Source organism: Chaetomium globosum, genomic scaffold, assembly GCF_000143365.1.
Source record: "Chaetomium globosum CBS 148.51 scaffold_2 genomic scaffold, whole genome shotgun sequence".
Classification (NCBI taxonomy): Eukaryota; Fungi; Ascomycota; class Sordariomycetes; order Sordariales; family Chaetomiaceae; genus Chaetomium; species Chaetomium globosum.
In genome coordinates this window covers 3703300-3726364 of record NT_165977.1, presented here as the reverse complement: position 1 = coordinate 3726364, position 23065 = coordinate 3703300, and the positions used below count along the sequence as shown (strand labels likewise).

Sequence of the window (23065 nt, the reverse complement as noted above, 5' to 3'; positions counted from 1 at the left end):
CCGCAATAAAACGGTCCGGAGCGTTGTCGGCCAGGTTGCATCGAAGGGACCCCGCCCACAACAAGCAATGACTGGAGCCCGGTTCACGGAGGTGCCCCCCTTTCGGTGGTGCAAGAAAACCCGGTCGATTCGGGTATCGGTCACACCATCCGCGCCAAAGATAGCGTCGATGGGCATGGAGGGGTACCTGAGGGGCACAGCCACAGCTTAGGGTGACAATAAGTCTCTAACAGAGCTGTACGCGGCCAAGCTTTTCAAGCTCTAGAGATATCCGAAAAGACCCTGGGATTTTCACCCATGCTTACCCCTCCCCTTCTAACCCTCCATGTGAAGAGCATCGACTCGTCAAGACATCCTTTCCCAAGGCGGTCGGGCTCCGAAAGTTGCGGTGGGACCCCCCACCGATTACGGCCCCACACCCCAGCTCCTGCCCCCCCCTCCAGCGAAGTCAAATTCTCCCCGTCCTGCACATCAACTCGTTCTTTCCTCTTCCTTCTTCTTCCTCCTCTTCTCCTCTCTTCCCCATCCCTCATCTTCCCAAACCTGACTCTCTTCATCTGAACTTGAGGCAGGAACAGGAAGAGGTTTCTTTTTTCACACTGCTGCCCCGCATCAGACCTTTGATACCCAGACAACCCCTCCCCCGCCTCAAGATGGTTCAGTCATCCGTTTTGGGTTTCCCGTAAGTTCACTTGAATTGGCATTGTCTTGGTCCCAATGTTAACAACGCGTGTTCAGCCGCATGGGTGTCCTTCGGGACCTCAAGAAGGCGAACGAGGCCTACTGGGCCGACAAGATCTCCCAGGAGGACCTCCTCGCTGAGGCCAAGAGGCTTCGTCTTGCCCACTGGAAGATCCAGAAGGATGCCGGTGTCGACATCATCCCCTCCAACGACTTTGCTTTCTACGACCACGTCCTTGACCACATCCAGCTGTTCAACGTGAGTTCACATCAAGCTATCTGTTGCTTCCGAGTCATCCGGCTAACCAGCCCGTTTTCCACCGCAGGCTGTCCCCGAACGCTACACCTCGCAGAAGCTGTCCCCGCTCGACGAGTACTTTGCCATGGGCCGTGGCCACCAAAAGGGCGGTGTGGATGTGCCCGCCCTCGAGATGGTCAAGTGGTTCGACTCGAACTACCACTATGTCAAGCCCACCCTCCAGGACAACCAGACCTTCTCCCTTGCCAAGGACCCCAAGCCTGTTCGGGAGTTCCTCGAGGCCAAGGAGGCTGGCATCCAGACCCGCCCCGTCCTCGTCGGCCCCGTCTCTTTCCTTGCCCTCGGCAAGGCCGACCGTGGCTCCTCGGTCAACCCCATCACTCTCCTTGACAAGCTCGTCCCCGTCTACGTCGAGCTCCTGAAGGCCCTCAAGGCTGCTGGTGCCGAGAGCGTCCAGATCGACGAGCCCGTCCTCGTCTTCGATCTCAGCCCCGAGGTCAAGGCCGCTTTCAAGCCCGCGTATGAGGCGATTGCCGCCCAGGGCAGCGCCGTTCCCTCTGTCGTCGTCGCCACCTACTTCGGTGACATCGTCCACAACTTTGACGTCCTCCCCGCCTTTGCCAAGGCCCAGGGTCTCCACGTCGACCTTGTCCGCAACCCCGAGCAGCTCGAGCCTGTCCTCAAGCAGCTCGGCGCCAACCAGATCCTCTGTAAGTGAAACTTGTGCCCTATGCTCGCGGTATGGAGTTGTGCTAACCTGAGGAATAGCTGCCGGTGTCGTTGACGGCAGGAACATCTGGAAGAACGACTTCAAGAAGTCGCTTGACCTTCTCCAGACCGCCATCAAGGCCCTCGGGCCCCGAGCGTGTCATTGTTGCCACTTCCAGCTCCCTCCTTCACACCCCCGCACACCCTGGCCAGCGAGAAGAAGCTTCCCGCTGATGTCTACGAGTGGTTCTCCTTCGCTAGCGAAAAGGTCAAGGAGGTTGCCATTCTCGCCAAGGCTGTGACCAGCCCCGGCTCTGTCAACGCTGAGCTCGAGGCCAACGCCGCTGCCATGAAGGCGCGTGCCGAGTCCACCCGCACCAACGACCCCAAGGTCAAGGAGCGCCAGTCTCAGGTTACCGAGGCGCTGCACAACCGCAAGACTGGGTTTGACAATCGTTACGCTCAGCAGAAGAAGCACCTCAGCCTTCCCCTCTTCCCCACCACCACCATCGGCTCTTTCCCTCAGACCAGCGAGATCCGTGTTCAGCGGAACAAGTTCACCAAGGGTGAGATCAACGAGCAGCAGTATGACGACTTCATCAAGAAGGAGATCGACTATGCTGTCCAGATCCAGGATGAGCTCGGCCTTGACGTCTACGTTCACGGTGAGCCTGAGCGTAACGACATGGTCCAGTACTTCGGTGAGCGCCTCCAGGGCTACGTCTTCACCACCCACGCCTGGGTTCAGTCTTACGGCTCCCGCTGCGTCCGCCCTCCCATCATTGTGGGCGACATCTCCCGCCCTCTTCCCATGACCGTTAAGGAGAGCAAGTATGCTGCCTCGGTCTCTAAGAAGCCCATGAAGGGCATGCTTACTGGCCCTGTCACCTGCCTGCGGTGGTCTTTCCCCCGTGTCGACGTCCACCAGTCCGTCCAGTGCCAGCAGCTCGCTCTTGCGCTCCGCGACGAGGTCGTTGACCTCGAGAAGAACGGTATCTTCGTCATCCAGGTCGATGAGCCTGCCCTTCGTGAGGGTCTCCCTCTCCGCAAGGGCTCTGAGCGTGACGCCTACCTCAAGTGGGCCGTCAACAGCTTCAAGCTGGCTACCGCCGGTGTTGAGGACTCGACTCAGATCCACTCTCACTTCTGCTACTCCGAGTTCCAGGACTTCTTCCATGGTGAGCATCATTATATCCTGAACTCAACGGCAACATCCTAACCTGATTTCTAGCCATTGCCGCTCTGGATGCCGATGTTCTGTCCATTGAGAACTCCAAGTCCGATGCCAAGCTCCTCAAGGTCTTCATTGACGAGGCCTACCCCCGCCACATCGGCCCCGGTGTCTACGACATCCACAGCCCTCGTGTCCCCGGTGAGGCCGAGTTCAAGCAGCGCATCCAGGAGATGCTCCAGTACCGTAAGTTTATACCTATCCAGGACTACGGGGCTACCAGCACTAACAAAAACACAGTCCGTCCTGAGCAGCTCTGGATCAACCCTGACTGCGGTCTGAAGACCCGCAAGTGGGATGAGGTCAAGGGTGCCCTCACCCACATGGTCAACGCTGCCAAGTACTTCCGTGAGCAGTACACCAAGGCCTAAGCGCCTTGACAAAGCTCACTAATGCATCATCATTGATTGATGGTGCCCTATGCTTTCCCGGATTTTTTTCAACAGCATTTAGCATTTTTGGGGGTCTTCTAGCGGGTTATAAAATGGGTAACGATAGATGATACCTCAAGCGCGCCATTCTCAACTCGGCGTTGGTCGGCAAGGGGAAAATCCGGATTCAACAGCATTAGCATAATTGGGTGGGTCGCCATATTCAACTGGGCGTTTTGCGGTCAAGAGGGATGGAAAAGGGGTGTTCATTTATTGGTTTTGGTGTTGATGCGGGACATGGGTTTGGGGTGGGTGGTGCTGACTCGGGGTGGGTGAGCAAGGGCCTGACCACTTCTTCAACAAGATTGTGCGTTCTAGGCTAGGGAATGGTCTGCCTTCACCAAGCAGCGCGCGTGTGAAGTCGTTCAGACTGGTTTGGGGGTCATACACACAACCATATCGCAAAACAGAATACATGGTGTCCCCAACAATTTGTTTCACGATGTTGACAATGTTGATGATGTTTTGTTTCACCAGGGGCTGGTCTAGCAAGATTGGGATCGAGAGATCGAGGGATGCCCGATTAAAATTGGCTGTCCTTCCTTGTAAAACAGTTTCGCATGTATCGTCACAAACTGAGACAATAAGTAATTAGGGTACAACTGAGCACACTGAGCACCTCTGCAGGAACCCGCCAATCATGGTCCAAGGATGGAAGGAATAGCTCAGTGAGCTCAGTTGGAGGGTACAACTGAGCACACTGAGCACACAGGACTTAGATAGGTATATAGTCACTCGTTCTGGAGAGCTCTGGGAGTTCTCCAGTTAGCAATCACAGCTACAGTTCGCTACAAGCTCGGAAGCCTACTGTTGAGACAAGTCTTTGTTGTGCACCTTTTGGCTGCACCGAACCTAAGCACCCTTGAGAGATTACCTTCAACCGAAGCTGAACCCTAACAGGACAGAGTCCTGAAGTAGGTTCGTCACACTTAGACATGCACTGCAATCAGACACCTCCCGCAATGAAGCAGCTAAACATCACACAATGACAAAAGGCCATGGGGCGGCCCGAACGAGTGCAACAAGTGAAGGGGTCTGAGGGACAAAGACTGAGCGACCGGAGGGAGAAGAGTGGAACGGTTTGGGAGCAATGCGACCAATCACCTACTGGAAAATTGGGCCATTTTTCAGGGTTATGCGTGAAGATTGATCAGGGTTGTCTTGTGGTCGAGGTCGTGCCTGTGAACGAGTACTGGGCGGTGGTTCGGTGCACGTGTTGACCTGTTTGACCTATGCTGTTTGTATACGTTTGGCTTGGACATCAAGACAGTGGCTACGCTCCTTACGCATGGTGGAGTGATGCGGTTCAACTACGTCAGATGGGGTAACGAAGGAAGTAATGACTGGTATGGAAGAAGGTGTCAGACAGCGCCTGGGGATATCATCTCGATGCGTCATGATGGCGAAGAATGAGGAAGTCGCGGGCATTTTGTTCGTTGATCGGCAGAGGAGTGGATAAGACGACGCAGCAGGTAGTGCAAGTAGACAATAGACAGCTTAGTTGCTTTCACGGACGGGAAGAGAACAGTGACAGCGATGGTACGAGCTTTGGTGATAACATGGCTAAGTTAGAGCAATCATCTTACGTTGCAGCATTGAAGAGTGATGAGTAACAGTAAAACACCAAGAACAACATCACGTCAACCAAACTGCACCTACTCATACGACCTAACAGATCACTACCCAAGCACTTATTGTTTTCCTTTCAAAGGGGGTTCGGGGCGCAGCCCTGAGTATACCGGAACGAAGTGGAGGTTTACCATCGTTGTTAGTCAGACGAGCAACACTAATTGACATCAGCCGAGCAACATAAAACAAAAAAACAATTGAACATGACCATAACAAACAACCAAGATAAAAACAATGTCAAAGCATAACACAGCATCATACGAAGAAGGGCTGGGGCGGCCACGAGGAGCGAAGCGACGAAGTGTTGCGAGGGACGAGCAATGACCGAACGGAGTGAGACAGCAGAGCGTGTTGGCCATGCACGGACCACCGAAGGTTGCGAACGACAAAATGGCCAATTCTCAGGGTTAACTGAGACGAAGAATCAGGGTTAAACGTGAGGGGCTGGCGGCTTTACTATATAAGTTGTATAAGCCGCCTATCCCCCAGCCCCAACCCAACCATCAAAGCAGGGGTAGGCAGACAACCAGAGTGAGCTTGCGAACGGAGGTTGGGCATTGGCTGGAGCGACAGAGGGCGAGAAACTTTTTTTTTCACTTTGCACGGAGTGCATTGCGACAGAGGAGCAACATCCTACGATCGGTCATTCTGGCAAACGTCAGGGTTAGACGTGAAGCATTGCGAGGGTTAACTATGTGACATCAGGCGGCTTTGCTATATAATTTGTATAAGCCGCCTGTCACCATCGCCCCAACCCAAAATTAGATGGGACGGCGCTTTGACCACCAGAGCGAGCCTGCGAGCGGAGGTGGGAAGTGGCTTGGCTGCATACGACCAAGGGGAGTTGATGAGCGGGCGAATCAAAGCAGCGTATTGATGGGTTGGAGACCCACAATGATGTGAGGGAGGAACATATCCGGAGGGAGTTGGAGGGAGGACAACTCTTTCTTCTTTTTACTTTTTGCAACGGACTTGCAAACTTGGAGGCACGACAACCGTAAGGAAGTGATTAAAGCGACAGCAGTACTATACTCCGACAACAGCAAAGGGAGGAGCGTCACTCTACTCAAACACAGGACCGGGACGGCCACAGCAATGGAGTTGCCTACTCGACGGAGACGACTGACCTCTTTGTTTTCTTTTGGCGCAGGGAGCCAAATGGATGCGGTGACATTGTATCGACAGATGTGGAGCATTACGCCGGCGGGCGTTCGGGGTGACTGGGACAGTTGGTGGATGAGAGTCCAGTATTCCGATGACACACCTTGGACGTGGGTCAAAGCTACGAAGGCGGGCATGATTGCCGTGAGCTGTGTGTTCCCGACGATGGCGAAATGGTATGAGTTCCGAGATAGGATTCAGAGGGTGATGAAGTTAACCTTGGGGTGCTGCTTTGCATGGGTGCAAGCTGTTGGTCGGGACGATCAGTGCGTCGTCATCTTGATGCACACTCGAGTGGAGTGTTCGCGCCGAGCTGGGTTGTTCCAGTCGGGTGAGTTTATTAACGATCTCTTTCGCTGCGGAGGGACCGACGTTGTGAGTTTGCGACTAGTTGAGCTTGTTAGCATCGAGAAGTATGCGGAGTGGTTAAGTGAACGACTCCTTTTGTTGGCACGGTGGTTTACCTTGGAACAGTTCGGGCTAGACTTTGCCGCAGTGGCTCAGCAGATGAAGAGCGCAGGTGTTTTGGTCTTTTCCTATGTCAGTGGTGACGTTTATCGTTGTGTGCCAGCAGGGATCGCGGTTATTGAGAGACCAAGTGTGTCGCAGGTGCAGAGTGATGACACATGAGAGCAACAGTAGGTGCATCGCTGCGCTCTACACACAGGGGAGACCCCCGTACCCCCCGGGACTAGAATATAATAAGCTAGGGGGAGTGATAGGATTAGCAGAGTCAAGCATCATTGTTGGTAACTTCAAGCGTAGCTGTCCCTAACCCTTGACGATAGACAACAGTAAGCATCATCCAGATCAGACTAACACTACTCATACGACTCAACAGAACACTACCCAAGCACTTGATGCCATTCTAATAAAAGGAGTACGGGGCGAAGCCCTGTGCGACCGAAGGGAGCTATCATGGCACTACTACGACACACTTTAACACCAAACTGTCGACATGCATCAACTGCACACGCAAAGTAATTCTCGTAACCACAAACAAAAACAAAAAAAGAGAATTACGAAGCACTTTGATCTAAAACAGTGTCGCGACATTAACTTCATCAGCCGAAGAGGCATTGCACGTTAAGCGACCGGAGGGAGTGTTGGGAGGCACGACCAATCAATGTCCGGGGACAGAGTTGGGGATACTCCACTTTTGTCCGGAAGATTTCAGGGTTGTAGGAGAGACTTTTTCAGGGTTGACTGTGTAAAAACAGGCGGCGAACAGATATAATTTGTATAAGCCGCCCGTCACCATCGCCCCAACCCAACCAAAAAAAAAAAGATGGGACGGCGAAATGAGCTGGTCCGAGCTTGCGAGGGTCTGCGAAGTGTTCTATTGGCTGCACGACGGAGGAGTGGGTCTGATGGGGAACGAATCAGAACAGCCAGATAATGGGTTGGAACCCATACAACCGAGGGAGGAGGTTTATCCAGAGGATCTTTCGCAGGGACAAGAAAGTTTCTTTTTTCTTCTGCAACGCAGCAAGAAGGTTACGACGGCGGAGTAACTGACCCATAAGGGAGTACTAAGAGCATTGCGAAACACACTCGACGATACAACAACAGTAGTGCGGGAGAGCACGTAAGTCGGAGACAGCATTTCAGGATGGAAGGACAGTTGGTTCTGGTGACGAACAGAGTGAAGCCGCTAAGGGACGAAGAGCAGGACACGAGCAGCGCGGGTCAGTGGTATGACGTAGGGGAGGGACGACAAGTTAGTGATGACGGAGGACATGCTTTGCTTAGGCATCTTGGTTCGAAGAAACAGTGTTTGGTAGACTCGGCAGCCTGGTGGTGTCGAAGGTGTTTTGTTGTGGAGTGGACAGTGGACTGTTCCATCTTTATTGACAAGTTTTGGCAGGCAGTTAGCCGGCCGATCGCACATGTGGTGCAGAAGTCGTGGGGCATGCGATGTTCTTCTTTCGAGGATCGAAGGTGGCAGTTGTACCGCTTCATGGTCTTGGTGCGGTTACCGTTGAGCGGAGCAGCTGGTTTGGACGACGAGATCAAGGATTGGTTTCAACATCCGGACGAAGTATTTCCGGAGGTCACTGTCAGTCAGTTCTATGCTGATGTTGCGCCGTGTGATGATCAGCAGCGATATCATTTTCTTGGTGGTTGGTCAACCAACATCGTGAGCCATGGAAGGGTGATATATGGACGTCAGTTGGACCTGGAAGATATGGGTTTGAGTAATCTTTGTCGAGAGTTGAGTCCGTCGTAGTGTGTGCGGACGGGAATCGCTAGAATATTCGGCGGTGTTGTCGAGAGTTTTTGGTAATGCAACAGCACAAGGTTGAGACACGTGCACTCGGTGATAACTACCTGTGATGACAGTACTGCAGGCCGTAAGGTCGTAGGGTGGTGACACTAAATACAGTGGACTTGAGCAGTAAAGTACAGAAGGTAGCCACTAAAAGACAGTGATGCGAAACCCTAACAACACAACAACAGAGCATCACGCATACCTCAAGCAGACACTATCTTCATACATCCCAGCATAACACTCCTAAAGATCTCATTCCATTCTTAAAACCGGGGTTCGGGGCGGAGCCCTGAGTGAGCGTAGCGAACCTTCATCACAGTACTACGACACAGCACTAATTGACAATCCTGCGACACACTTTAACCACAACAGCTGAGTAGTTCCACACAACAAAAAACAAAAAAAGGAGAACTACGAAGCACATGCATTCCACACAACGACCTGCATTAATTAAAGTCATACGAATAATGGCGATGGGGGCGCCGAACGAGTGCAACGAGTGAGGTTGCGAGGGACGAGCAATGGCCGAGCAGAGCGAGACGTTGGGGACAAAGTTGGGGACAGGCCCACTTTCGTCGTCAATTCTCAGGGTTAACTGTGAGGATTTCTCAGGGTTAACTGTGCAAAACGGGCGGCTGATCACTTATAATTTGTATAAGCCGCCCGTCACCATCGCCCCAACCCAAAATTTAGATGGGACGGCGCATTGACCACCAGAGCGAGCCTGCGAGCGGAGGTGGGAAGTGTGATTGGACGCACGAGGGACGAGTGGGGTGAGGAGGGATCGACGAATGAACGGAGTGGATTAGTGGGTGCGGACCCACATAATGACTGACGGAGGAAGATATCCAGCGGATTTTCGAGTGGGCGACAAACTTTCTTTCTTTTCCTTCTTCGTAAGAGCAACGCGGGTTCACACAACAACATGGCAGCATTTGGTTATTCCGGTCGTTATGGACGGAAGGGTTTTCGAGGGACGAGACCGTACTACCGGAGGTTTACTCGATTCAGCCCGTACAAGAAGTGGAGCGGTGGTCGATGGGGTCACCGTGGTGGCAGCAACAGGAAGACGAAGAGCGGCAGCGGGAAGCTGCTTAGCCGGATTACTGCGCTCGAGAAGAGGCAGAAGGATGGCGAGACATCCAAGTTGGAGCTTGACTTGGCGGTGCGCTTGTCGACCTATTGGGGCGGACCACTGAGCAGCAGGAAGTACTTTGATCTTCCCATCACGGCTATCATGAGGGAGTACATGAAATGGATCAAGCGGACGAAGTTGGTTGTCAGTGGGGTGAGCATTGAGATGCAGGTTGAGAACTCGCACGAGACGGAGTTGCTGTTGTGTGGCATATTGCGCCCATTGGTTATGGGTGTACCGCCTGGACAGGTGGTTGCGCGACACGGTGGTGGGAACATGTTCAACTTTGTCGGTCGAGGGTACGAGGAGAAGCCGATCTTGATGGGACCGGAGGAGGATCGTGTCCAGGCTATGGTGCAAGGTGTTTTCTCGAAACCTGCTGTGGATGGTTCCTTCTTTGGTGCCGGTATGGACAACGTGAAGGATTGGCATGTCAGACAGTGGCAGGTGAAGCGTGGTTTGGAGGAGCAGCGCACTACTCGACACCGGCAGTTGCGTCTGAGGTTTAGCGAGTCGCGGAGTGACAAGCTTGGCAGTTCCGTGAAGAGTGAGAGTGTGCGAGTGTATTGTGCGGTGGATAGGGAAGTGGGTACTTCTGTCAACGAGGTGGACTTTGTTCTTTTTGGTGGTTTCCGCAACCCATATTCACTGCCGATGACGAGTGGAAAGGAGGAAGGGTATGTTGGTGCTTCTATCGCTAACGCACGCTTGACGATTTACTATCGGGCTTGAGTTTCATAGTTTCTAGTTTGCAGTAGTCGTTATCTCGTATGTCAATGTTAGTCGCTTTGTCTGTTCTCAACACCACAGGACTGCTAACATGATCCCCAAACAAGCCACATGACACGACCTCTAGTTGATTCCATTCTCTTCCGCGGGGTTCGGGGCGCAGCCCTGAGTGACGAGCGTAGCGAGGAACAATCACCATACTCATACGACCAACATCCACCCACAAACAGCAGACATCTCCCCCAAAAAAACAAACAACAAAAAAGAGATGTCGAAGCACTTTCACCACAGTCAGACGAAGGAAGGCCAAGGGGCGGCCGAACGAGTGCAGCGAGTGAGGGTCTGAGGGACGAAGACTGATTGAGCGGAGCGAGATGGGACGGAGTGACCAATGAGGTGCTGGGGAGCAAACCTCATTCTTGCCAGCAAAAGTTGGATTTTGGGTCCCAACTTTGAGGGTTAACAGTGAAGGACTTTTCAGGGTTAAGTATGGCAAAACAGGCGGCGATGCTATTATAATTTGTATAAGCCGCCTATCCCCATGGCCCCAGCCAGCTATTGGGCAGGTCGCGTGAGAGTTATTCCGGACCGAGCTTGCTAGGGAGGAGAACTGTGGTGACCGCTGGGCAGGGACCCCTGACGATGTGGATCGTCACTACCAATGGCAGTGGGACGGCTATCCGTACCCACAGTTACGTAAGATATAGCTAGATAGATTGGAAGTAGTTACCAGCTTACCTTGGTACTTCGACACAATCATCACAAATCAATCAATCAGATCCTTGTTGCTCATGCATACGTCGGTCACCACAAGAACGATGTGGTACGTCAGCAGCGAAGGAGGGACGAGGGAGATGCACCGAATGGAATGAGGGGAGCGGAGCGGGGGAAGGACACCAAGCGGGATCGGTTGGTTCAGAAGTGTGGCCACACTTTCGAGGGAGGGAGGACCGAGGTTTTTGATTGGAGCAGGATGCGAGTCAGATGGAATGAAGAGGGATGGATTCCCTCGTACTGAGAAGGGTCGACCCTTATTTCTCGTTGATTGCCCGGCAACTAGAGGCGGCGTGGGGAACCTGTATGCGATGGGCGGACAGCCGGGGGATGAAGTTCGCCCCGGAAAAGAGCGAACTCATCCATTTCAACAAAGGGCGACGGCAGTGGACCGAACAGGTAAACCTTGCCAACCCAGGGGGAGGCACTAGCCCCGTTAAACCAGAAGGATCTGCCAGGTTCCTGGGAGTCTGGTTGGACTGGAAACTCAACTGGAAGGCCCACCTGGTGGCGGTGGAGAAGAAGCTGAGGACCCAGAGCTATGCCCTGTCGAGGATCGTGGCAAAGACATGGGGAATGGGGCTAGCCGAAGCGCGAGAAGTGTACACAAAGTGCATCCGGTCGGCGCTGGCCTATGGCGCATCATCGTTTCACATCCCCACGGATGTGGGAGGCGAGCCGGTAAAGAAAGGCATCACTAAGGCCCTCGGGAAGGCCCAGAACAAGAGCTTGCGGATTGTGGCGGGAGCCTTTAAGTCTACCCCCATCCGTAACCTCGAGACAGAGACATGGGTACCACCACTGGACTTGTACCTAAACAAACGGCTTGCAGATTTCGAAAACCGACTCCAACGACCCGATCTGGACGACGGTCAAGGCGGCAAGAAGACGGCGGCGAGCGTTGTCCTCACCGCCTGCCGCAAGATACAGCAGAGACTTAGCTCGAGGAGGGGCAACAGGGGCCGACCGCGAACCTTGGGACCTCAGGGGCCTACGGCGGTGGAGAGAGCCGCGGGCACGGTCATGCGCTGGACGGGGAGAACCGTTGATACGAACAGGGTAGTAGAAGAGGCTTGGAAAGCGAGGTGGTTAAAGGAACGGGACGGCAGGGCAATCACCAGGCCGGCGGACGACTTTGACCTTCAGCAGGAGACGCTATTCCGGAACGAAACTCTAAGGAGGCACGACGGTCTCAGCAAGGCGAAGAGCTCACTGCTGATTCGAATCCGGACGGGAGCAATAGGCTTACGGGACTTCTTGTTTACACGGGGAGTCCCGGAGGTTCTGACTCCTGCCTGCGAGTGTGGCGAGGGACGAGAGACTGCCGAACACCTGGTAGTGTGGTGTTTGGGCTCACCGTTGACTCGAAGATAGGAGAGAACTGGAGTTCGGACACGATGGAGTTTTACTCTGTCTACACGGCATCAACTCCACGACTGCACGGCTCGCGAGGAGAGTTCTCGACTGGCTGATGGACTCGGGGAAGCTGCCGATGTACAACTTAGCCAGGAGGCTCGAGCTGGAAGCGGCGGCCTGAAGCGCCCCGTTCGGAGGCCAGGAGGCCTCCTCTCTTTGTATACGCAGACTCACCAGAACGCATCGTTCCTTGATTGTTGGTATGGATTTTTCACCCGGCCCGGGAGGGCAGGGTTTTCCCGTACACTAAATAGCTGAGGGTCCGGCACGCCCTAGGGCGTAGCGGAGTATGAATAATAATAATAATAATAATAATAATAATATGAACTACTGGCTCACCGGTAACAAGCGGTTGTTGGCCGGCTTACTAAAAATGAACGGTTTGCTTCGCTAGCGGCTCTTATCACCGCACACTTGATTTGTCGGCATGTTAGACATTATCAACGTAGGAGTTGGCACCAGGGCCCCTATTCAACTATGTTCAACCTAGGCAGCCCTCATCTAGAATATACATAAAACAAAACAAAAAAAAATCTCAGACACAACCCGCTCACTCAGGCCACCCGAAAACCTCCCCTATCGCCACCGTGTTGCACCTCACACCCGCCAGGGACACCACGATCCCCACCACATCCACCACCAGCAGCACCACGGCCGCCACCATGAAGCGCGGGCCAAACACGCGGTACAGCATCAAGTGCCGCCGCAGGTGGCCCGCCCACGCCATGGTGGCCAGGCTCTCGACGGCAAAGTAGGTCACAAACACGCCCAGCGCGCGGCTGACGGCCTCGAGCACCCCGCGCCGCCGCGGCCCGGCCTTCCACAGCACCAGCAGAGGCACCGCCGCCGCGGCCAAGATCTGCCCCGCGAAGGTGTTGAGCGCCACCACTAGCGGGCTCCACGGGTACCGGATCGTGAACAGCGGGATGAAGGCCGCGTCCCATTGGATGGTGCTGAGCACGGCCTGGTGGCCCGTCTTGAAGAAGTGGAAGGTGCCGAGCACGGCGAGTATCACGGGCCCGATCGGGGAGGTGGTCAGGTTGTTGAGGTCGAGGATTTCGAGGAGTGCGAGGATTTGCCAGGCCATGAGGCCCAGTGCGCCGGCGCCCATGGGCTTGGAGAGGAGGATGCAGGCGGCGAGGAGATTGAGGGGGAGGAGCAGGTAGCGGGCGCCGTGGGCGTTGGCGTAGCCGAGGATGGCGACTTGCGCGCGGGTCGGCTCGCTGGGTGAGGCGGAGGTGACGATGGAGACGCAGGGGGGCGCCCAGACGAAGGCGGTTGTGCCGGCGACGAGGGCGAGCCCGAGGATCATCTGGGCGGTGTAGACGTTGAGGTTTTTGAGGGTTTTGTCTGGGAGGCCGGGGATCCAGTTGCCGTTGTCGGCCGCGTCGAGGAGCCAGTACAGGGCGGCCATGAAGAGGCCGGTGCGGAAGACGTAGCCGATCCAGGCCGGTGCGAGACCTTCGTAGGACCGGGTAGGCTTGAGATAGGCCTTGAGGATGGACGGGAGAATGACCGAGACGAGGAAGGGGATGATCAATTGCCACGGGGCCGACGTGGAGGTCGTGGACGAGGCATAGTAGGTCGAGGTGCAGTATGGCATCTGCTCCTCGCGGCAAAGCTTGGAGAAGGAAGCAACGCGGCCGAGCAGGGCGAAGACGACGGAGTGGTAGATGGCCAGGTAGCGGTCTGCCTTGGAAGGAATCTTGAGTGCCGATAGGGCGCTGACAAAGCCGAATGTTGTGATAAAGAAGAGGAGGATTGAATCCTCCCAGATTGTGTACGAGTTGGACGCGAAGCCGATAGACTGGCTAACCGTGAAGACGACTGCCATCCAGCCCCAGGCCGTCCTGGGGAAAAGGTTGATTATCGTCTCCTGGAACTCATACATGGATACGAGAACGGCACCGATGCTCGTCAGAGCGGCAATGCCAGATCCGCGGTACCAGTCGCCAGCCCCTGAGACGAAGGAGGAGATAACTCCGCCAAGGAATCCAGGGGTGGCGCCGAGGAGAGCAGCAGAGATCAGACGCCTCTCGAGAGAGTCAGAAGGGGTTGCCGATGCGTCAGGTTGTACGCCTTGTAGCTCCAAGCTCTTCTCGGCGAGATCCAACTCCTCGTCGTCAATGGCATCGTCGTCTACTCCCTTAGAGATGTAAACGAGGAGCGCGATAACCCCGAGTGCCATGACCGCAATGCCGATAGCCATATTCTTGAGGTCGAACCTTGCCCACAGACCCTTGCAGATCTGCAAGTTTTCTTCCTGATACGCAGCGAATGCCGAAAAGATGGCTTCCCAATCCTGCTTCTTCCCCTGGGAGATAAGACTCTCGGCTTTGTTCCAGAGTTCATTGGGAGAACCGGGGCCGGAAGACTGCTCGATTCCCCGGGCGGCGAAATAGGAGGATTGGTAGCGCTTGATACCAGCCGCCGCCGTTCTCTCTGCCGCAGCGAGGTTGGCCCAGGAATTGCCAGCGGCGCCAGCAAAAGCCTCTTCGATCGGCCTTCCCAGGTTGTTGAAGGGAATGGGAATACCCATCAGCATTGCCAACGTGGGAACGAGATCGATTTGGTTGACGGGACGAGTCTTAGCGGTGGCCGGCGGTGTAACATACTCCGGCTTCGTTCTGCCAAAGATACCCTTGGGGGAGTACATCCATAGCGCAGCCTCGACTTCGTCTTCGCTCTCGCCACCGTGGTCCCCCTTGCTGTCCATTCCGTGGTCCCCCATCACAATCAGAACCGTCTTGTCGTCCATAGTGTCGGCCAGATCCCGGATAAAGCCGTCCATCTGGCGCAGTTTCTTGGTCATCTCTGGGTGGTTAGGCCCGTAACGGTGGCCAGCGTGGTCAACACCAAGGCAGTGCCCGATAAGAACGTCCCAGTCGTTCCTCTTCTCCATGACCGGGAAGATCTGCTCAATGACTCCATTGTCGACCGTATGTAAGTCCCAAACATTGAAACTGTCGTACGCCCGGCTCAGGTTCCCCTCAAAGTACCCCGGAAACAGCGCCTCCCACGTATCGTCTCCCAGGTGAACAATCTTCTTCCCCGCATCCTTGAACTGCATCAGCAGATTATCCTCATCGATTGCCGTACCCGAGAAGCTGCTCCCCAGATCCACAAACGTCGGCAACGTCCCCGTCGTCAATCCCTTCAACCGCTGCAGCGTCGTAGTCGGCGGGTCCGCAATAAACGGCCGCAAGAAGGCCCTATTCGGCTCCCTTACCGCCGTCTCCCACAGAAACGGAAACGCATTATGGAACGCCTCGTCATCCTCCACCGGCACCGCAAAATCATACCGCAGCGCATCAATCACCACCACCACCGCCCGGTCAAACGTACGGGGGTGCCAACACCCGCCCTCCACCGTCCCCTTGCCCGGCCACGCCGGCAACAAACCCCCATCCGCACCCGCACCCGCACCCGCACCCTCACCAGCCGCACCCCCCAGCCCCGTCGGCGGCGCGGCACACGCCGACTTCTCCTCCAGCACCAGGCGCGTCAGCAAAAACCCGCTCGTAAAGTAGGCGATGCCCACGGCATGCACACACAACAGCCAGGCCCAGAAGGCGGCGGTCCACCCCCAGCGGGACTGGTAAGCCCTGCGGCGGGCCGACTCGAGGCGGGCGCGGGTGCGCTCGCGGGCCGTCATGCGTTCCTGCTCTTGTGCCATGTCCTTTTTTGCTGCTGCTGCGGCGGCGCCGTCGTCGGTGCTGCTGCTGCTGGTGCCCTTGAGAAGGCGGTCGGCGTCGGCGACTTCCTTGGCGCGCTTTGCGGCAGCCCACTGCGCGGCGACGGTCTTGTAGTCGGGGAGGGGGGGGGCGTTTTTCGGGGGCGGTTTTGGTGGTGGCATGGTGGTTTCCGGGAGGGATTCGCTCGCTCGTTCGTTCGTTCCTTGGTTGGTTCTGAGATATCGAAAAGGGAAAGGGGTTGGAACGTGGTATTAAGTAACAGGGCGTAGCGTAAAGGGGCGGTCACAGATAGGTGACGACAAAATTGCGAAGAGAAGGAGGAAAGGGAAAGTCAAGGAATGAGGAAGAAAACCACCAATTGGTGCTGGGTAATGCTCAGGGGGAAAACCCGGTGGCCATTGGACTCGCGACTGTTTAGAAGCGAGTTGCGCAGGGGAAGTGAGGATGCGCCATTTCAAGAACTGAAATATCTGGAGGGATCGGGAATTTCTGAGCTCCAGCGAGACGCGAAGGTATCTCCACCGTCATTTGGCATTACCCTAACCCTAAATGGCCATCAAGGTTGGCTCTTCTCGAGGCTCAGTAAGGTACTTCAACATCAGCACTACAGAGGGTTGAGGGCTGGGAAGTTGACCAAGAAATGACCTAACCCGGTGCCTTTTATGGTTCCCTTATTATATGGGACCTTTTCTCCGAGCTTGGCCACGGAACCAGGAGGAGACTGGGCCCATGATGCTTGGCCCCAAATCGAGCATCGGAGAGAATGGTTCGAAAAAAACCGCCTGATGGCAGAAGTCGAATAGTAATTATACAATACGAGAATATGTCCGTACAAATATGCCACAAGCCCACCCAACGCTGTCGCCAATGGCGTGCTAGATATATAGTCGCGCTCCTCTCATCTTGATGCCGGTAGCACCAACCGTCGAATATAAAACCCGGGTGCTGCAGCGCCATATCCTGGATGCGAATGGGCTCCGTTTTCCATGTCTCCGGCAACACCCCCAGCCCCATCCCCCTCCCATCCCCGTTCCCCTGCCCACCCCCCCTGCCCAAAAAAAATCAAATCCTCCCCGGCCGGTGTTGAGATGCCAGGGTAGGACGCCGAAACACGCGAATTAGAAGTAGAAGAAAGTAGTGGCCGGCGCGTGTATGGTGGTATCTCTTTTCGTGTCCCTGTCCGTTCATCGCAACGCCACACGCCCATCAAGTCGTAAGGAATGCCAGCTCGCTGGCTGGTCGAAGGAGAAAGATCGTTGGGTCCCCGTAGGAAGTCGCTCAAATGTCTGACTCATGCAGCGGCTTAATGGAATTCCTTCTCTTTCAGCCCGCCGATCTTGTCCATGTCGATGGAGTAAAACTGCGTCTTGCTCTCCTTCTCGTAGGCGGGCAGCTGCTCATCGTCCAGAGGCTCGAGGCCGACGCTGGTCTCGCCGACCCTGACGACGACCACCCGGCCGCTCTTCGGTCGACCTTGGTCGTCCTGCTCGTCAGGGAATGTGATGTGGATCTCGGGGACGTTGTCTGGAGAGTGAGGTGGCGACTGGGGGTTGGCGAGCATAGGCTGGCCGTTGTTGTCGACAACGATAACGCTTGACCGACCGTTGCCGGTCTGGATGGTGAGTCGCCGGTGGTTACCCGTCCGCTTCACGTCGTGGTACTGGGGCAGCGTCTCGTTCATCATCTGTCTTTGCCTGCGCTTCCTCCGCAGCAGGACGAGGAGCGCAAAGGCCACGAGGCCGACAAATACGAGAACGAGAAGGGCGATCAGGATGTTAACCGTTTTGTTGTTGTCCTTCTCCTCGTCGCCTCGAGCGACGATCCTCGTGAATGAGTCCATTGTGGATAATGAATGTGAGTATTTATTTCAAAAGAATGGTGTTCGCGGAAAGCTGGGAGCTAGCTGTAAAGCGATCGGATATGGACTGTCGAAGCTATAACCCGAAACGATCCCATGGTCAGCATTACGGTCTCCCTTTCCCCTCCTGTCCCTTGAAAAGGGCGCCAGGCGGGTGCGGTACGAGAAAAAGGAGCCAACCTACTTCGTACCCCAGGGCTGTTCCTCGAGGGCTAGGGTTTTGCCGAACTGGATCTCGCGCGTGACTCGGGGAATTGCATCGATGAAAAAAAGGACGGGACGGAGATCGACTAAAAGAATGAAGTCGATGCCAAAATTGCTTCCCTAGATCGGGAGGAGGAAAGAGTGACAGAAAGAACGACGAATGCAAATTCCCTGAGCCCTGACGCCGGTGAGAGATGTCGAGATGGGAAAAAGAGGAGGTGAGGAGAAGGAGCCAAGGTAGTAGGCGCTGCCTTGCAACAAGTACCGCCCACCGCTCGGTCAGGGGGAGCACACAAGCGCTATCCCAGCAAGCGAAATCGCTGAATTGGGATGAACCGCCCCATGGATCAAACCATTGCCCAATCGTATTGTTCCTGGGCTCACATGCGGGCGGGTCTCAATTTGAGAGCTGCCCAATCGATCCCTGGCCATGAGCTGCAGATTCTGGCCCGTGCGTGAAAAACGGTCGGACTGGCAGAGATCTTCACAGGAGCCGTGGGCCGGACGAGTCTGGCCGGCCAAAACCAAGCCTTGTTTTTAGAAACTTCTCCGGTCAGCATGAAGAAACATCCACTCGATGTTACCCGACTCAGATTTAGGTGGAGAAGAGAGTTGTCTTTTTGTTATCTTTTTGTTTTCTTTTTCTTTTTTTTCTTTTTCTAGCCGACTGATGATTCCAATCTGGGTAGAAACCTCAAACGTACCTTTTTCTTCTTCTCAGTTCTGTAATAACGACCGACCTCTTGCCGAAGTCAATAGACGCCCACGAGTCTCGACCCCAATCACCGGCGGCTAGATCTCTTTCTTGGGTGTCCACCACACGAGAAGCTCCAGCAAACAAGCTAACCAAATAACTAAATACTCGATCAGGCAACGGTGCAACGCAGGTCCGCCTCCCTCTACCGAAGGAAACAAACGAGTGCTAGTGAGAGAACGAATCTCCGAGGATTCTGATCAAGCAAGTATCGCAACTCACCCCGCCCCGGCCAACGCATAAACAGCCCACCGAAGTATGACGGCGTTGGGCCAGCAAAGCCAAGCAAAAGAACTTAAGGTATGTAAATCATATAAATGTATTTCTTGGAGGGAATAACCCACCGCCCATGTCCCCTTCCCGGCCTATTCCCAACCGACGCCTGCTCCTTTCTACCCATAATTCGCCGCATCCTATACCCGAATGTTCCGAGAGAAAGGAAAGAAATAGAAAAAGAGAGCAATATCTGAAACAACCCCGGCAACCCACAGCATGATTTACATTAAGATACGATGCGAACCCAGATCCCCTAACCCCAACCCCGGGGAAAAATACCGTTGAAAGCGAAGCAAAAGCAGAGCAAAGTCAATGGAGGCAAAACCCTCGTCAGTGGAGTTTGCTGGTATCGTCCATTCTATGCCGGTTCTCCGTGGAATTAAAAACGACTTAACCCGAAAAACCAGCGTAGAAAACACGAAGTGAAGCGGGCTTCCCGGAGCCCAACGAGATTTTCGCACCTGCCCGGGCCAGGGCCTCCATTCTCACCGCCGGCTATTGGCTATGAGTGGTTTCCTTTCCTGCTGGCTGGCCGCTCATGGACTCGTTAGTGTCTCCATTCAGGTATGGGGGGCCACTAGACGGAGTGCTCAGAGGGCTACTGGGGTCCATGGTCAGGTTGGGCGTAGGCGCCACAGAGGAAACGTCGACGTGTAGACCAGGCGACGTAGGGGTCGTGGAAGCCGGTGTGAAGTTGTGGCTATGACTGGTAGCCACAGACGCCGGGGCTTGTGAATCCGCGACCAGACGATCCATGGCCTCAATCTGCTTATTGGTCGCACCTGATTGTCTGAGAGATTGGAGGTGGGACGCCAGTTTATTGACCAGCACCGCCCGGTCCTCACCTTGAAGGGCCCTGACCAGTTTTTCTGACCTGTGTTAGCTGAAGAACACAAAGGTAACAAGAAGCAACTTACGAATGACGTAGTTGCCAAACTGGTCCTTCATCAACTGGAAAAGTGGACTGTTTGCATCGTCGCCCATAAGTTGATCCCGGATCGACCGCTGTTCCTCGGGGGTGCCAAGCAGAATGCATTTTTCGACAACATTCGAGGCATTCTTGTGCCTCGAAAGTGTTAGAAGCTGAGGAGTTATCACGCTAATCATGCGGCCGCGGTCCTCGGGCCTCCCTTTTTCAAGGACATGTTGTATGACGTAGTTGCCATACATATCCGTGATGAGGAGTTCGGCGCTGTCGTGCAGTTCGGACATCACGGCGGCCTTGTCCGTCTCAGTTCCGCGTTCCAGCACCCTCTGGACAACACGGCAGCCGTACTGGTGGGCGGCGAGCTCGTAAATGTGACCGTTCAAGCCGGCCATCATACAGTCGATATGCTCACGAGGTACCAGCACGATAGCTTGCTGGATCACGTGGTTCCCATGTTGGTCCTTGGCGACCTTTATGACCTCCGATTCTAACTCCTTTACCAGCTCGGTTTGCTGGTCAACTAAAATATGCTCGAAAGCCTACTCCATGTCAGTTGCAGGTGAGGGAGGGAGGTAGGATACAGGCGCCTCACCTTTTGCACGACGCGGCATGCATACGGCTGCATCGACAAGTCGACGACCTTGCCCTTCATGGCGTTGGCCAACACTTTCTTCTGCACCTGGTCCCCATACTCAAAAAGCTTTTGCATCACGTAGTTGCCGAAGACGTCCTTCATGAGCTGGACTGCGTTCGGCTCTATTTCCGCAAAGACCTGATCGCGCTCATCGCTGTTGGCCGTTTCAAGCTTCTGCTGGATAAAGCGGGAGGCCTGTTGGTCTCCGCTGAATTCTACAACGTGACTCCAAATATCCTAGTGCGCGTTAGTTAGTCCTCTCTTCCCCGTGCTGTCAGCCGCCCGACGGAGGCTTCTCACCTTCAGTTCCCATTTTTTTGATTTGGGACTGTGTTTAAACTCATGGAGTAGAACACTACGGAGACTCTTTCCCGGATCCTGGTCTCTGGCTGGACGGGTCGGAACCCCGGTAGGCGCGAAACTGTAGGGCGTGGGGACAGGATACCCCGCCAAGTGCGCGTTGTGTGCTGGCTCAAGGTATGCAGCGTATGGCGGCGGATACTGTTGGTAATTCTGCGGAAAAATGGTATTAGGAAAAAATCCGCTTGCCGGATGCTGGGCAAATTGATCGGTAAGACCTCGCCGCGCGAGCTCCGCTGCCAATCCAGGGTCCCGGGATGTCGGGCGCGACCATCCATCGGGGTTTGGTTGCGTGGCCCCCGTGAAGCTCCTAGGACTGTTCAGGCTACCACCGTTGCGGTATGTGCTTCCAGCCGGTGAATTCCGACCGGCTATCGAGCCTCGCTTCTCGAGACTCGTGCCGTTCGGGTACCCGTCCTTCACAAAACCATTGCCATACCCATTTCCATTATCCCACGGTTGTGACACTGGGTTAAATTGAAAGTTTTGGGCCGCATTGTCAAAAGATCCCATACCCGGATGGGTGGGAAGGGAGGATTCGTCGATAGACGGTCGTTGGGAGTGCATGGACGGTAGAGTAGGAATGCCGAAGGCGAAGTCGTTGAACGAATCCGCCTGAGTAGGGAGGTCTGGCTCGGCGAGGCCAGAAATGGATTTACGGGAAGGGCCGCTCCCGACTGCGTTCAATGACGCCGGTAGGGCGGCGAATCGGTGTTCGAAACTCTGGTTCGAGGACTGGCCGTCTTCCCCTTCATCGGCATAGCTCGAAAATTTGAGAGGATATTTGAAAGCGCCTTTCGAACCATCCACGGCTGCTGCCGTGGTGGGTTTGGACCCGATCGGACCTCTCTGGGTCATGGCTGGAGGGCTGTGGAAGAACTTTTGCCTCTGATTCGGGTCGTGCAGGGAGGCATCTGACCTGCCGCGAGGCGACGCGGTGTCAGGAAGGGTGCGCGCTTGTTTGGAATCGGCTATAACCCAATACGAAGTGCGCCAGGCTTCATGGCCGACTGCGGTTTCTAAAGCAGGAGGTATCCCCAAGCCGGCAGAGGCAAAGAACTCTTTCGCATCTGTAAATCCGTCAGCCGCGATTCCCCCAACTCACAGCGAAGTCCCACGCGCTGACAGACCTTTGGGTGCGACCACACGTCCAGTGTTCGCAAAAGGCCCAACAGTATTGTTGTTCCATGGCCCGGATGCTGGGGAATTAAAGATGGAGTTCCCGAGGCCTGGTTGAAAGGTGTGTGAGTCGGTTGGGGCGCTCCCGTAGTCGGAAAGCCGACTGCGTCGTGACTGTAGCCGTAAATGCCAAGGTTAGCTCATAGTATCAAGTACACGATGATCGTGATGAAGCGGCTGTGTTGCCACGGTACAATGGTTGGTCGCCGCCCCGATCTCGTTGGATAGGGAAGAAGGCGCAATGAGAGGGATGATGGGATGGTATACACGTACATTAGTCGCCATCGTGCTAGGCGATGTGTCTGTAGTTGTGCGGTAATTCATAAAGGCGGCGAAAAGCCGAGGGTATCGACGGCGTTAAGTAATGGGTACGGAAGCCTGTCCGCCCGAAGTTATGGTACTTGATGTAGTTTGGGTCGCAGAAAGCGGGATGTGCGTGACCGCGTGAATGAGTTTGTGGCGAAATCACTCGAGCACTCCGGTGCGATATACCGGGTATCGGAAAAGAGGGCTGGAAGTTGTGACGGAACTGCGCGTAGCTTGAAGGTGAGGTCAGCACACGAGAGAACCAAGTAGCTGGGAAGTGGCGGGGGGTGTCGAGGAGGATTGGCAAGGCTGATGCGTCCCACACCTAGAAACTAAGTTGGAGGAGGGAGGTGGGGAGGGGCGGCACTCGGGCTTTTGACAGGTGCTTGACGGCACAGAAGCGGGCTCGGCGGAGGTGCTGGGGGTGCATTCCGTACTGAGCTGA

General features: G+C 54.9%; 5 protein-coding genes across 5 annotated transcripts; 2 read left to right on the top strand and 3 right to left on the bottom strand.

The window, feature by feature from the left end:
• Positions 1-653: 653 nt before the first annotated feature.
• On the top strand, positions 654-3250 carry CHGG_03281 (uncharacterized protein; the record flags this gene model as incomplete). Its single annotated transcript, XM_001229796.1, has 6 exons — positions 654-682; positions 739-940; positions 1008-1650; positions 1777-2826; positions 2880-3065; positions 3120-3250. 6 exons carry the CDS (start codon positions 654-656, stop codon positions 3248-3250), a joined length of 2241 nt encoding a protein of 746 aa, XP_001229797.1.
• A 6047-nt stretch (positions 3251-9297) lies between these two features.
• On the top strand, positions 9298-12384 carry CHGG_03280 (uncharacterized protein; the record flags this gene model as incomplete). Its single annotated transcript, XM_001229795.1, has 4 exons — positions 9298-10184; positions 10788-10932; positions 11015-11059; positions 11410-12384. The coding sequence occupies 4 exons, from the start codon at positions 9298-9300 to the stop codon at positions 12382-12384; spliced, it is 2052 nt and encodes a 683-aa protein (XP_001229796.1).
• A 592-nt stretch (positions 12385-12976) lies between these two features.
• On the bottom strand, positions 12977-16282 carry CHGG_03279 (uncharacterized protein; the record flags this gene model as incomplete). Its single annotated transcript, XM_001229794.1, has 1 exon — positions 12977-16282. The coding sequence occupies one exon, from the start codon at positions 16280-16282 to the stop codon at positions 12977-12979; it is 3306 nt and encodes a 1101-aa protein (XP_001229795.1).
• A 1142-nt stretch (positions 16283-17424) lies between these two features.
• Positions 17425-17961, bottom strand: CHGG_03278 (uncharacterized protein; the record flags this gene model as incomplete). Its single annotated transcript, XM_001229793.1, has 1 exon — positions 17425-17961. The coding sequence occupies one exon, from the start codon at positions 17959-17961 to the stop codon at positions 17425-17427; it is 537 nt and encodes a 178-aa protein (XP_001229794.1).
• Positions 17962-19708: 1747 nt separating this feature from the next.
• On the bottom strand, positions 19709-22599 carry CHGG_03277 (uncharacterized protein; the record flags this gene model as incomplete). Its single annotated transcript, XM_001229792.1, has 6 exons — positions 19709-20082; positions 20179-20680; positions 20734-21012; positions 21076-22205; positions 22266-22428; positions 22588-22599. 6 exons carry the CDS (start codon positions 22597-22599, stop codon positions 19709-19711), a joined length of 2460 nt encoding a protein of 819 aa, XP_001229793.1.
• Between the last annotated feature and the right edge of the window lie 466 nt (positions 22600-23065).